This window comes from Sitodiplosis mosellana, unplaced genomic scaffold (genome assembly GCF_009176505.1).
Source record: "Sitodiplosis mosellana isolate CC-2019 unplaced genomic scaffold, AAFC_SMos_1.0 Smas_scaffold_6166, whole genome shotgun sequence".
NCBI classification, from domain to species: domain Eukaryota; kingdom Metazoa; phylum Arthropoda; class Insecta; order Diptera; family Cecidomyiidae; genus Sitodiplosis; species Sitodiplosis mosellana.
In genome coordinates, this window is record NW_022601407.1 from 2,911,815 (window position 1) to 2,925,547 (window position 13,733).

Below are 13,733 nucleotides of genomic sequence, written 5' to 3' on the forward strand. Positions count from 1 at the left end.
CTGCTCGTATTATTATTATTATTATTTTTTTCTTCTTTATTTATCTTCAGATTTACTTTTTAAAGATTACTTTCAAAAATATCTAATTTTATATGCATATAATTAGAAGTTTATTTATTACAACTTTTTTTTTTCTTCTTAATTCTTTTTTTCTTTTTCTTCTTCATTAAATTAATTAACCAGCGATGTCTATTTTCCGTCTTCTTCCGAATCGAACGAATCATCATCAACATACTTAAGGAACTGGGTTAAATTCTTAACTGCAACTCCTGCAAACGAGAATGGAACAAAGTGATTAGAATAATGGAATATTTTTTTTCAGATTTTGAAGTTTGGTCAATCGTTTGTGAGAAATGAATTTTTTTAAATTTTAACTCAATTTGACGATGAAAATTATTAGTGAAATGCAATAATCTTACCTTTGCCCATTGGTTCATTGCTTGATGTTTCCCATTGTTTGAAAACGTTCGATGGAACCACTTCATCATCAAATAGTTTGGAAAACACTTTATGCAAGAAACCTGTAATATTCAAACGGAATTGTTGTTTTCATCAGTTTAAATGATCAATGATTGATTATGTGATTGATTCAAGAAGAAGAAAATTCGAAAATAATCGAGGAAAAAATTGGAATTGATTAAAATTCGAATATCGACATTTACCTGATGGATGCTCCAATTCATTGCTCAGCAACTGAATGGCGTACAACGATTCCAACTGTAAGTCCTGCTTTTGTTCACCTCCAATGTATCCTTTCAAAATGTCTATGCTTCGTGGGAGAATTTTATCCTCCAAATTATGTCCAGCTTTCGTACTATTACACGCGGCTTGGATCAATGTTCGTGTTAATAAACGTATACTTTGTTTATTAATTGTAGGCACATGAATCTGCAAATAGAAAATGTTAACATTAATGTTTTTCATTTAAAATTGAATTTTGCAATGAGCAGTTTAAACCATTTTCTTTTGATTTGCCATAAATAAAACAGTCATCTCGCTTACCTTAATATATTCATCAACTTCTTTTTCTGAAAAATCATCTTTGCGAACCAATTGATAGATTCTTTGTCTAAATCGGTCATTTGGTATTTTATTACTAGCTGGAGGCAGCGTTTCCCTTGGATTTTCCACAAAGTTCAATTTCTACGCACAAAATAAATATTAATGATTAGTAATTAGGTTAATTGGTTGCATTGATTTTATTTGAATGTCAACAACACTTGGAATTGAACACAAAAAGAAATTAATTCGCTTACATATTGTTCCACAAATTTGTCAACACTGCCATCAACAACAAACTGTTCCCATTTACAATCGGATCGTTTCCACAGATCACGTACATATTGTGACCCATATTCGTATGCCAAGAATGGTAATAAGCATCCCAAAATCTTTGCCCTCGATTCTTCGACCGTGTTTTTCAAGTCATTCAATGTGATGAGGTTGTTGAAAAATGCCGTAGCTGCAAAACGAAAGGGAAATGATTTATAACATTAGACAATGGTTTAGATCGAATTTAAGAAGTGTGTGTGTGTGTGTGTGTGTGTGTGTGTGTGTGTGTGTGTGTGTGCATAGTAATCACTTACATATCATTTGAGCAGTCCATTCGTAGATTTTCGGCACATCGATCACAATATCGGCTAACATTGTAATATATTCGCTTAAGCCTTTTACATAATCTTGCTTCGTAATTTGGTTATTTTTCAGCCAATAGGTACAAATGGTGCCGATAAAGCAGCGCTTCTCCTCTGTCAAACCGGATATATCCACGGCGCTGTTGTGTAGATCGCGTACGAGCGCCCATCGATCAATTCGATTAATTTTATCTAATTGTGGTGCTTCGTCTAATTGGCTATAGTCGCAGATTTGATTCTTTTGAACTTTAGTTAGCAGATTTTTTAGCGTTGATTGGATCACTTTTTCGGTTTGTTCGCTAATTTTATCGGATAATTTCGGATCTGACGATGACGGCGTTAGTGACGAAGACGACGGTAAATTGCTTGTTGATAACGATGTTGTCGATGACGATAACGATTGATGGTTCAACTGGAAAGAGAAAGTTTTCTTTGAATGTTAATAAAATAGGTCACATTTTATGATTTTTTTTTTTCAAGAAAAGAATTCGTTTCTGAATGGAAATTCATTTCATGACTTTTTTTTCATTTAATCTTCTTTTGTTTCACATAATTTGTTATCTTCCATTTATGCGAAATAAAAAAAAACCCAAAAATAGAAACGCAAAAAATGCACTCACTTTATTATCACTACGAATACCCCTTTGCGATGACGACGATGACGAAGTTGAATTCGATGGCAATGTGTTGTATTGCATCTGTGGTGGACGCATTTGTTGTAAGCTACGTGAGGAATAGGAGGAATTTCTAGCTGCTGAGTTATCACGTGAACCATGCTGTGAACCGCTTCTCGAGTGTGGGCCATCTGACAAAATTCGAATGTAATACATTTAATTGACTGTCACTCTGTTTGAAATATGTTTGTTTGCTTTAAAATTAAATGCAATGGAAATCGGTATATATACCTCGTTCACGTTCCATTGATCCCTTCGAATGGTATGGCTCTTTTGAACGGTTACCGGATAATGGTTTGTAGGTATCGGATTCAAGCGCTGAAAAACTATTTGTAAGGCTGGTCGTTGCCTGTGGTTGTGTATTGAATTTCCATTGGAATTGCTTTGGTGTGCCCAATGCAGTGTTTTTAATATCTTCTATGTTCTGTAAATGTCAAGCATTGAGAGAGAGAGATAAGTATAAATGACCCAAATTAGATTTACACTCTCTATCGAGGAACGTGAAATGATACGACAGTTTTACTTACAGATGTTGCCCTGAATTTCGATGGATCAAATTGTTGACTGCTATTGTTGCCACCACGTTTGTTGCCACCCGTTTGAATCCATCCGTCATTATCTTGGAAATTGCCACCTCGACCAAGCTTGTTGCTATTATTGTATCCACTGCCTGACATGCTGCCACCACGTGGCATGCTGCCGCGATCATTGCGCTCACGGTTATCTTTTCTCATATTACTATTACCCATTCCACCAGAGTTTGGCATATTGGCAAGTATTTGGATTTGCGTTTTGTAGTGCTCATCTGCGAAGAAAAAAAAAGGAATAAATTCACATGTTTTTTCAAACATTAGCAAAGTCGATTTTTCCGCTTGGACAAAGAATACAACATTTCTTCATGATAAACAAATTTCTTGATAAAAAAAAACAAGTTGCGAACACCATCGAAAATTAAGGTGAAATACGTGAAAAGTCTTTCCGCGGAACGAGAAAAATAAGGAAAAAATGAACTTACCCATAACTTCCTTTTGGATTTGACCCATTTTCTTTGGATTCGAGTCAGAACGACGTGGCACCCATTTATTTTTTCGCAATTCAATGACATCCATTAACATGAAGCGTACTCTGCTGCTGATTTTCGATTGTTTCTTATCCGATGCAATTTGTTGCATAGTGTGGAAGTGTGGCGTCAGATCTCGATAGTATTTTTTGTCATATTCTTCGTCGCCTGTTTTATGCTCCATTTTTTGGCCGACGGTTGTCAGCAATTTACACAAGCATTCGAGTTTCTCTTCGGTACGAATGTTCAGCAAAACCATCACACACCATTCCATGATGCTGGTGAGCAACATATTTTGTCGATACAATTCACCAATGAACCGGACCGTGCCAACGGAACGGCGACGCAATTTACGCTCTTCCTCTTCCAATTGCATGGTCAATTCGAACTTACGATTTTGATCGTTTGTTTCGTTGAGTTCGATGTGCATTGGCTGGAGCTTTTCACGTATCGCATTCTCATTGGCCACATGCGTATTGAATTCGGTTTGACATTTGTTCAGCAATTCCTTTTTGAACACAGCCGTTTTCGTGTCTTTATTGCTTTTTTCGTCCAATCTCCGTTCATTCTCTTCCTTTTCTTCCATTGGTTTGGACAATTTTTGGCACAACTGTGCGTATGCCTGTGAAAAGTTTGGCTCATCGATCGCTTTTTCGAACACCAGCGAAATGACAGCCGACAATTTTTCGTTGTTATCAATGTTAAGCGCTTGCAATTGGTCCAACAGTGGTTCGAATTTTTCCGGTGTCAATTTATTCAAAATACCGCGCACACGTTTGCACAGTGCATCAATGTTGTTTGGATCGGTTGGGCCAACCTCTTTAGCGCCCAAAAATGTTGGCTTCCATGCATTGGCCGATTCATTTAGCTTAACATCTTCGCGCAGTGACAAACTCACGTGAATCATACCCGATTTGCTGCCTTTGCCGCCACCTTGTGACATTTGCTGATTGCCACCAGCTCCGCCTTGCGTTGACGGCCGTTTGCCATATTGATTGCGATTATTTGATGAAGACGATTGATTTTTGTTGTTGTTATTGTTAACATTCGATGGGGGATTCTTGCGAATGAGTGAGAAATTATCCTGGATTTGTGGTAATGACTGCGATGCATCGGCTTCACGCAATAGCATAATTTGGTTGCGATTGTAGCACTTTTTACCGTCGGTATTTTCGGGTGACCATTGACCCTCTTCGTAGTTCAACACCAATTTCGTTTGCTTCGACACCGCCACTTGTTGTTGTTGTTGGGCGGCGATGGCGGTGGCGGCTGGTTGCTGTGGCGCTTGTTGTGTTGGTTGTTCTTGTGGTGCTGGCGTTTCGGTCGTTGTCGTCTCCGTTGCACTGTTCACGACGTTATTATCGGAATCTTTGTCAACGGCATTGTTATTCAATTGGTTATTATTGTTTGCGCTAGATGTATTGGTTAAATTATTGTTTATTATCGTTTCGACTAAGCCGTCATTATTGGTAGCTGGGGCTGTCCCGGTTGTATCCAATTTCTCGGAAGCTCTCAAATCGTTCTCTGAACTTCTAAGATCAGTCTGCGATTCTAGGTTAGGCGTTGCAATACGTACTTGTGGGCCTGGTGCGGACACTGGCGTTTGCTGCTGTTGCTGTTGCGGTTGTTGTTGTTCAACCGCCGCACTTATTTCCGTTGGCTTCGTGAGCTCAACATTACGTGCGGGCGCGTTATCAGCTTTTGCGGCGGCGACCGCCTTTTGACTATTGTTATTGAATTCCACTGATTTAGCATCTAATTTATCATTCTTTTCTGCGTTCGTTTCTTTATTACTTATGGACATCGAATCGAGGGGTTTGATTAATTTATCAGTCTCATCAATTGATGTATTGGTCGTGGTGGTGGTGGTGGTGGTAGTGGTAGTGTTGGTGGTGGTCTTTGTTTTTGTTGAATCCACTTCGGTTACTTCCATTGGTACGCTAACGTTGCTGCTACTGCTGCTATTGTTCATGGTGCTGTCGGTGGCCTTTTCCTTATTGCTGCACAGCGCAATACATACAGAGATAGGGAGAAAAGTGAAAAACACATAATATAACATTTGTTTTCTTTTTCAATTTGATATGAACCACTTTATGGATTGGTTTAAAATCCATTTCAAAATGAAGTGTGTTCATGCGATGAGTGCATGCTCCAACTTCATTTACCGTTAAGTATGCTTAATGCTAGTATTGGCGGCCAAGAATTATTTCCAAGAAGAATCTTACCCTTTCGTTACACTTTCCTCCGAATGCACTTTATCGGCCGGTTGTGGCTGTTGCAGTTGCTTTGTTTTTTCTACTTTGTCCACTTTCGTCTGTTCTTGTTGTTGCTGCTGCTGTTGTTGTTGTTGTTGTTGTGGTTGTGGTTGTGGTTGTTGTACGGCTACCGGTACAACTGGTTTAGATTCCGTTTGTGGTTGTTCTTTAGCTGGCGCTGGCTGTTGCACATTGGCCACCATATTCGTTGGCGGATCTGTTTGTGGAGCAGCTACAGATTTGCCTTTATTCGACTGCTGGGCGACGTTGTGGTTGGGCGCCGAATGCTTAGATTTCGGATTATGCTTTTGTTGCGAATCTACACAGATTTTGGAGGAGAAACAAAGAAAAATGGGTAAATTGATTAAAAATGCATTTTTTTTTAAAATTTGAAACGATTCATTGGGTGATTACGTGTGAACGGTGACAAATGAAAAAGAGTCGACACACACGCACACACACGTATGTATATGCAATTCGGGTTAAATTGCATACAAGTGGCAAATTTCATATTCGACGATTCGATTGCAATTCCATCGATGAAGTAAGAATTGATTGCAAATGCAAACGGAGACGAATGCAACGAATAGAGCGATAAAAGGTGTGTTCGACTGTAAATGGAAGCAGTTTTCTCTCACTTTGCCGATTGGCATTAAAGCATCCGGTCGAAAGTCAGCACAAATGACACAACCGAATATGGTGATGCAACCAATATTAGACGAAGATCGTTGTCAATAACAAAGAAAAAAAGCAACACGATACACGATGTGCATGTGTCGCTTGAATTGGACAAATGTTTCAGATTTCAAGTCGGATGGCTATTTCTCGTCGCACATGAGCGACATTTTACAACGATTGCACAAAAAATTGAAACAGCATTCACACAGAGGCAGAAAGAGAGTGAGAAGAATGGAAACTCACAGCACTAGAGAAAAAAAAATTATCAAAAAAATTGTCAAACGAAAGCTTCAAGTAATTGATTCAATATGGGTTTGCTCGATTCGTCAGTTGCAGTTGATCTGTTGGTCTCGGCTGCGACAATCGTCTCTCTCTCTCTGAGTGTGCGTTCTCACTCCCTCGCACTATCACTCTCTCTCTCTCTCTCTCTCTCTCTGCATTCAAACACCGACTATGGAACACAATTTAGCCACAATTTTATATAAAAATATACACATATCAAGCGTGTGACATATACATGCAGGACGGTGAAAAACTGTGATCAGATTCGGAGTAAGCGCTAAGCGCCGTATGTGTATTTTAAAATACACATATTTTTCTATGAGCACGAAACGATGCGATAGACGATAACCTTGTGCCAAATTGAAAGTAGTTTTTCTATGCTGTATCGAAGTGTTCAACTTTTCGCTCAAATGTTTTTGTTTCTTTTTTATTTTTAGTCACTTGTGTGTGATATTTTTTTTTTGTGTGCATTATTTTAGTCGTACGTCAGTTGAGTGCACAATTGTGCGTTTGACGAACAGCATTCGGTCATCGCAACTGAGCAAAGGCTATGCCACGCAAATTGGATTTGCAACAACCATGTTGAGAATTTAGTTTGATTTAAGCAATATCATGTGTGAACAAGAATTTGACACCTGGCTTGAATTGTCACCTCTTCTTGATATTCCTTTCGATATCAATACTCGGTGATAAAACAATGTCTAAAACATTCATTGAGCTTATATTCCAAGAAATGCTTTTTCATAAGAAATCAAGCATTAAAACTTATTCATAGGGAAAAAAACATTTCGACGAATTCATTCGTGTCTGGATTCGATGAAATTCTCAAGCAATCGACGAAAAAATAAAAATGAAACGATCGTAACCATTTTGGAAAGGTGGTTCGTTTTTTTCACTTCTTCTCGATTTTGTGTGTGTGTGCGGCCGCGCAAGGCGTTGCGCCGAATATAGAATCGAAAATGCTTCGTGTGCTTAATCATTTCATAATAATAATGAAGTGACGTATGATCGAATCGAGTCACCGCCAGCGCACTTCGATTAAATGGTGTTGCTGGTTTCGTGCGTGCGTAAGCGAGTGCGCGCTCACCCGCTCTTCCTATTCATTTTATAACTTTTCGCTTGTGGATTTTGCCATTGCTTTTACTTTTTCCGCTGGCGGTGTTTTTTTGTCTTAGCTTTTTTTGGCAACTCACATTCGGGCAGAGACAGAGCCAAAGACAAAGAGACAAAGAGAGGAAGATAGAGAGGTATTTACGTATGCGAGAGATATGATTCGTTTTATTCCGTTAAATCTTTGCAACATGCTACTATATACATATCATAAGGTTGTTCTTTGGGTACGGGGCGTGAATGTATTCTGTAATATAGACTACAACACAGACAAGAAAACCGACTACGTACATCTTTTTCGTGTATGCATGGTGGTGCTTGCAAATGCGATTATTTGACTAGCGTTTATATGTAGAAACGAAAAAAAAAATGTGAAGTAAAACAGAAAGCACTAGCACTTTCTTTACTGTCCGACGTTTTAATTCGTTTTTCTTTCTCTTTGATTTGAGTGAATGAACAATTTTTTTTTCTTGTGGTTTTTTTAAATCAGGCACACTATTCCTGTTCCTTTGTTAGAAAGACTGAAATACACACAGACACACGCACGTTTTTCACATCGTCTTCTTGTTCTTCGCGTTTCTATCGTCTTTTTTTTCTGCTTTTGCTGTTCACTGAATGTTGCACCCGATGTTCGATGATGAGAATGACCAAAAGAATGATTTACTTTTTATGGCAAAGCGTGTGTCACACACAGCAATAAAATGAGAGCGAGAAAAAAAAACAGAAATAAGAATGGTTTATCAACGTCTTGTTGTTTGCTCTAGAACGTGTAACCAATTTCCGTTGTGTGATTTATTTTCATTTGCGTGTTGCTTGTTTTATTCCAAGACTTTTTTTTGTTTCTCTCTCTTGCTCTCTATGTGGATGATATTTTCGGTCCAACGATCGCCGTTTATCGCTCATTATTATTTTGTCTTTTCTGTGCAGTTAAGGCGCGTATCGCGAATGAGCGAGCAAGAGAATTCATTGGCACTGTCATCTGAACAGCGACGACGACGTCGGTGTCGGTGTCGACGGCGGCGGCAGCAGCAGTCGAGTGCTAATAAAATACGGTCATAGCTGTTAAGTATGCATGCACTGATACACACAGACCCTTTCACTCGCCGCATTTACTTTGCGATTTGGACTGGCCTGAGAGCGAGATAGATAGAATTCACTCATTCATTTCACGTTCTTTTTCTCTTCTCTCGGATCAATTTTATTTTTCTTCCTTGACTTCGTTCTTTGTCTTGAGCCGATTAAACGATCTTTTGCACATTACACATCATCACTTATTCTGTGGGAAACAGAATATAAGCAGCCGAAATTATTTTGAAAAAAAAACGACAAAAAATAGAATTTGTCACAACACGTCTTGCGATTTTTTTTCTCCATCAAATCATTTGATCATCAGCTCATTTGCATACACAGTAGCTTGAGACCCACCTCTTTTTTTTATTACAAATAACAACAAGAGAAAAAATGGCAAAATGTGGTCGTCACTGAATACAAAAAAAAAACGTTTCTCTTTTTATTTCTTTCAACTATTCAAAAGTCGTTCTTTCTCTTTCGTCACACAATTGCAACACGTTTCACGAATTTAATATAAAATCAAATGTCTTATATATTTATTCGACCGTGTCTTTGTGTCAAATCTTACAATTTAAAATAAATATAAAGTCGAGATCACCACACACAAGAACAAAAAAAAACTCTCTATCGCACTTGCAATTAATATATGGTGTTAATTAAATCACAATTTTTATATTTAAAAAAAAAAAACAGATAAAATCAATAATATAAAAAAAGTATTATGTATAAAAAAAACAGATCGTCTGTTCGAAGCGGTCACAGTGCAGTACACCGCAGGCACTAAAAATTTCCGAGAAAAATGAAAATATTGGGTGAAATATTTTCGCGCGGGTAGTACGGCCACCATGTGGCTTTGCACTAAATAATTCTTTTTTTCATATTTCGCATGTCTCCTCTTCTTCTTCTTCTTCTTCTTTCTTTTTCCGACGGTTCGGCTCTTTTCTTCCACACACTCAATATGTCGTCGATGTCGGCCGACTCACACATGTGTTGAGGTGTGCACACACAAACGCACGCCCGAATTTCACGTTTTTTCTCGGTGTGCTTGAGCACACGCATACATCGCCGTTGTAGAAATAGTAGTCGCACATTGCTTCATACACTGCCTAAAAATGGATGTGTCAAACACACATACACACGCACGCACGCACTCAAATATACTGGCAAACAAATACACGATGTGCACACGATGTGAATTTATCACGAATTGTGCCGTGTGTGCTTGCAAAATATTTGACTCAGATATTTGCACTAATCCTATAAAATCGATTTGCAGTCCAAAAATGTATGTGCATGTCATACAATTTTTTAAAAAAAATCATACAGATGATACGAATGTGTGTTAATGCAATTGCGGCACGGTGTGTGAATTTGTGTGAGTGTCGAAATGACGACGATGACGACGACGGCGAAGATGTCGATGAAATCTCGGCTTGTGTGTGCACACGCTGTCGTCTCTGTCTATGCTTGACAACGACTCGAAAAAAATATGTATCTATGATGTTCGGTTTACATTCGATTGATCAAAATCGGTCACACACCGAACAATTTTTCTTTAAAAAAATTTCGATCAATTTCGATTCATTATTATTCAAACAATGGTTATTCTTGTCGATATTTTCAATCCGAATTGCACCATTTGCAAATGGAATTCGTTCAATAACGAGTTTCGTTCTTTCCTTCTATTTTCATTCCAATGTGTTTGATATATTTGTGTGGTGATGTATCACAATGAAGATCCTTTCTGTGTGTAAATTTTTTTCTGCCGTACTCCACGATGTTTGCCTTTTTCTATGTTCTTTATTTGGATTGCACACAGAAAATGAGCGGATTGAGTAGCATCGCTTGGAATGCTATCAATTTTTTTTTTCTAATTTCCATTCCGCTAAATTTTATTCTTAATTTCTCCGGTGGCGAAAGAGAAACGAAATACTTCGGAATTAAGTTAAGTCCATGGAATTGATCGAATCCTCGAGCCGAAAAGTGACAGTACAGTCACACACACAAACACATACACGTGCAATCGAACGAATGAGCTATGATGGTATTCGCATTGCACCTATACACCGGCATTCCGGAACTATAACCAAGACTTGTTGACATATCACATCGATTAGCAACAAGAATGAAACCGATAAAAATGAACTGATTATTTAGTAGTTGACAGAGAGCGCGCGCTTAGCAGCAATATAAAATGCGAAATCATTTTGCTGTAGCAAAGCTTATTTGAATAAAGTGTTACAAATGCCAGAGAGAAGAGAAGGCGAAAAAAAAGAAATAGATTCGCAGGTTCTCTCGTGGTATGTGCTGTTTTATATTTCACTTTGTTTTAAAATTCATTCTCTTCGTTCACCTTGTTTTTTTTTTCTTTGCCTCTGACTTCATGTTTGTGGACGGGCACTTCAGTCGACAACTTTTTTTACTTGTCGGCAAATTCGGCACGTGTATGTGTGTATCGTGGAATAATGTGTATGTACACAAACACAACAGTATGATCATGATTTCAGCCACCCAAATAGTTGCCCAATTCCAGTTGTCACAATTTATTTAAACTATGGCTAACATTTATTGTTTATCTTGTTGCCAATTTCGTGCGTTCGAATGACCAGATGTGAGACAAACAGCTCACGCTCAATGATGACGACGATGATGACTCTGACGCATATTCCTATTGAACTCACACACAAACACTTTTTCCCTTCGGTTCTTTTTGTTCTAATTTTCTTCTCCTCTATTCATAATTAATATGACTGCGTCATTACAGATATGTGTTTCGTATTTTGGAATTAATGGATGCGCATTTGGTTCTCGTAATCAAATAACTGTGTTAATATTTATCAATAATAATTACCGAATGCGACTTTGGATTTTGTATGATGCACACAAGAAAAAACAACAACAATTTTTCAATTGGAAAATGCGGCAATTGGATCGAAATCCAATTGAACATATATACACATTGAGTGTGAAGCTTACCTTTGTGTTCACTTTCATTGGACACCTTTGGTGCGGCCTGGTTATTTTTCACCCATTCATTGCTACTGGAACTTGTGGTACTGCCTAACGATGCTACTTTTGAGTAATTATCACACGTAGAGCTATCTGTATTTGTTTTTTCGGCTGATGGCGTCGGCCATTCAGATGACTTGTTACTATTTATGGATTAGATTGAGAAAAAGAAATAGATAAATATTCATTCAATTAAACAAATAAATGGATACAATTGTTCTTTTATTTTTGTTCGTTAAAAGCACTAAGTATATTTTGATGTTCGAATAACCGCTATTGTCTCAAAGAGTAACGACTTTTTTTCCTTCAGAAATCGATCGATTGTTCGAATGAATCGCTCAATTTTGGGCCAACAAATCACCCCAAACAAAATCAATCGTTTTGCTCAACAAATCAAAGTGTTTGCTGAAAAATTGACCTCTTTGTTTAACAAATCGAAGTCTTCTTGTTCAATCAATCGATTTCTTTGTTCCAAAATCGCTTTCGACTCTTTCTTTCCCGTTTCGTTAACATATATGTGAAACTTTCCAAATGTCATTTTATATAAGAATTTTATTGAGAAAAAAAAACAAACAATGTTGAAAAAGAGAAAATGAAAACTTACGTTCGTTTGACATTTTTCGACTGTTTTGGCATTATATCAACCGACGGAACGTCAGCAATGGCTGAAACAACTGGTGTATGCGGCGGTTCTTCTGTACTACTCGCCTCCATCGGAACCTCAACATTCGAATGTTCACTTGTTGATTGTTCCGGTTCATTTGATGTATCACATGACGGTTCATTTGACGATTTCTGCAAAAATCAAGCGGCAACAACATGATATCAAACATAGGTTTGAATATTTTCCACATTTTAGTGGAGAACGCATTGTTGTTGAACTCATCCTCTTCATGTTTCTTCTTTTTAATTTACAAAGAAATAGAAGACCACGCGCCGAATCATTGACGAGAATGTAAAATCTCACCTGGTTTTGTTGTTGTGATTGATTCGGGCCTTGTGAAGAAGGCGGTGCTTCGATTTTTAATGCTGCCGAACCGGAGCTATTCTGTGTGGAAGGTCTATCTATAATTACTTCTTCCTTTGTATCCGGATTAACGATTTGTAAACGTTTTGAAAATTTCTTCGCTGGAGGAGCTTCATTCGTCTGACGAGATAAAGAAACATTCTATTTAGAACGCATTAGATTGGAAAAAAAGAAAAATGGTTTGGTTGTTGTTAATGAAAAACACATATTAATATTATTATTTGTTGTTGGTTAAAGTTGTTTTGTGCAAAACGATCAATTTGAATTTGATTTAATGGATTAGGTTCTGTGTTGAACTGAAATTTTTGCGATTTTCTTGCGTGTGAGTGTATGAATGAGGTCAAGTTCAAATTGATTGATTCTAATAATGAATGTTATGGTTAAAGCAATTTGTGTGGTGACTAACAGGTTTTACCTGATGCGGACGCGCCATTGATGGTACATATTGGGTACTCCCCAATACTCCCGGCATATGAAGCGCTTGACTTAATTGATGTGGAGCTTGTTGATGTGATATATTTTGTGAACTCGCTGCCCCACTAACACCTGCATCTGGAAAATGAATGCGTGCATTTGTGGATTAGTAAATGAATTTGATATATAGAGCAAGAAATTTGCATAAGTGACTAGAACAATCCAAATCGTATGCCATCAAAGATATTCGAGACGAATTCTCTTTGTATTCTCTCTCTCTGAGCGCCTACTTTGATGTGTGGACCAAAAATAAGAAAACGATGTGGACAGTTCAGCCAAACGAACAATATTCACTTACTTATCGAAGGTAAGTGTTGTTGAGTTGCGGCACCAGTTCTTGGTGGCATCTGTTGCATTGATGGCACGAAATATTGATGCCCTGGATAAAATCCAGTCGTTTGAACGCTCTGTAATGAGAAATAAAACCAAATGTTCATTATAATCTTGATAATTATCAAC

The 13,733-nt window shown here is 37.7% G+C and overlaps 1 protein-coding gene across 31 annotated transcripts in view; it reads right to left on the reverse strand.

Annotated features, from left to right (window-relative positions):
- Window positions 1-24: 24 nt before the first annotated feature.
- Window positions 25-13,733, reverse strand: part of LOC129575389 (eukaryotic translation initiation factor 4 gamma 3) — a 32,492-nt gene continuing 18,783 nt past the window's right edge. For 11 of the 31 annotated variants that reach the window (XM_055458946.1, XM_055458948.1, XM_055458952.1 and 8 more), the window contains 16 exons: window positions 13,573-13,681; window positions 13,216-13,352; window positions 12,741-12,941; window positions 12,378-12,568; window positions 11,741-11,916; window positions 5,594-5,942; window positions 3,324-5,368; window positions 2,836-3,113; window positions 2,540-2,732; window positions 2,255-2,439; window positions 1,587-2,046; window positions 1,257-1,462; window positions 1,003-1,143; window positions 663-888; window positions 420-521; window positions 25-269 (listed from right to left, as the gene is read on the reverse strand). In XM_055458946.1, coding sequence (XP_055314921.1) covers window positions 190-269; window positions 420-521; window positions 663-888; window positions 1,003-1,143; window positions 1,257-1,462; window positions 1,587-2,046; window positions 2,255-2,439; window positions 2,540-2,732; window positions 2,836-3,113; window positions 3,324-5,368; window positions 5,594-5,942; window positions 11,741-11,916; window positions 12,378-12,568; window positions 12,741-12,941; window positions 13,216-13,352; window positions 13,573-13,681 — 5,079 coding nt within the window. In that variant the 3' untranslated portion in view covers window positions 25-189. Of the gene's footprint in view, window positions 270-419; window positions 522-662; window positions 889-1,002; window positions 1,144-1,256; window positions 1,463-1,586; window positions 2,047-2,254; window positions 2,440-2,539; window positions 2,733-2,835; window positions 3,114-3,323; window positions 5,369-5,593; window positions 5,943-11,740; window positions 11,917-12,377; window positions 12,569-12,740; window positions 12,942-13,206; window positions 13,353-13,572; window positions 13,682-13,733 lie in introns of all 31 variants that reach the window. The other 20 variants (XM_055458971.1, XM_055458973.1, XM_055458962.1 and 17 more) reach the window with 3 other exon arrangements.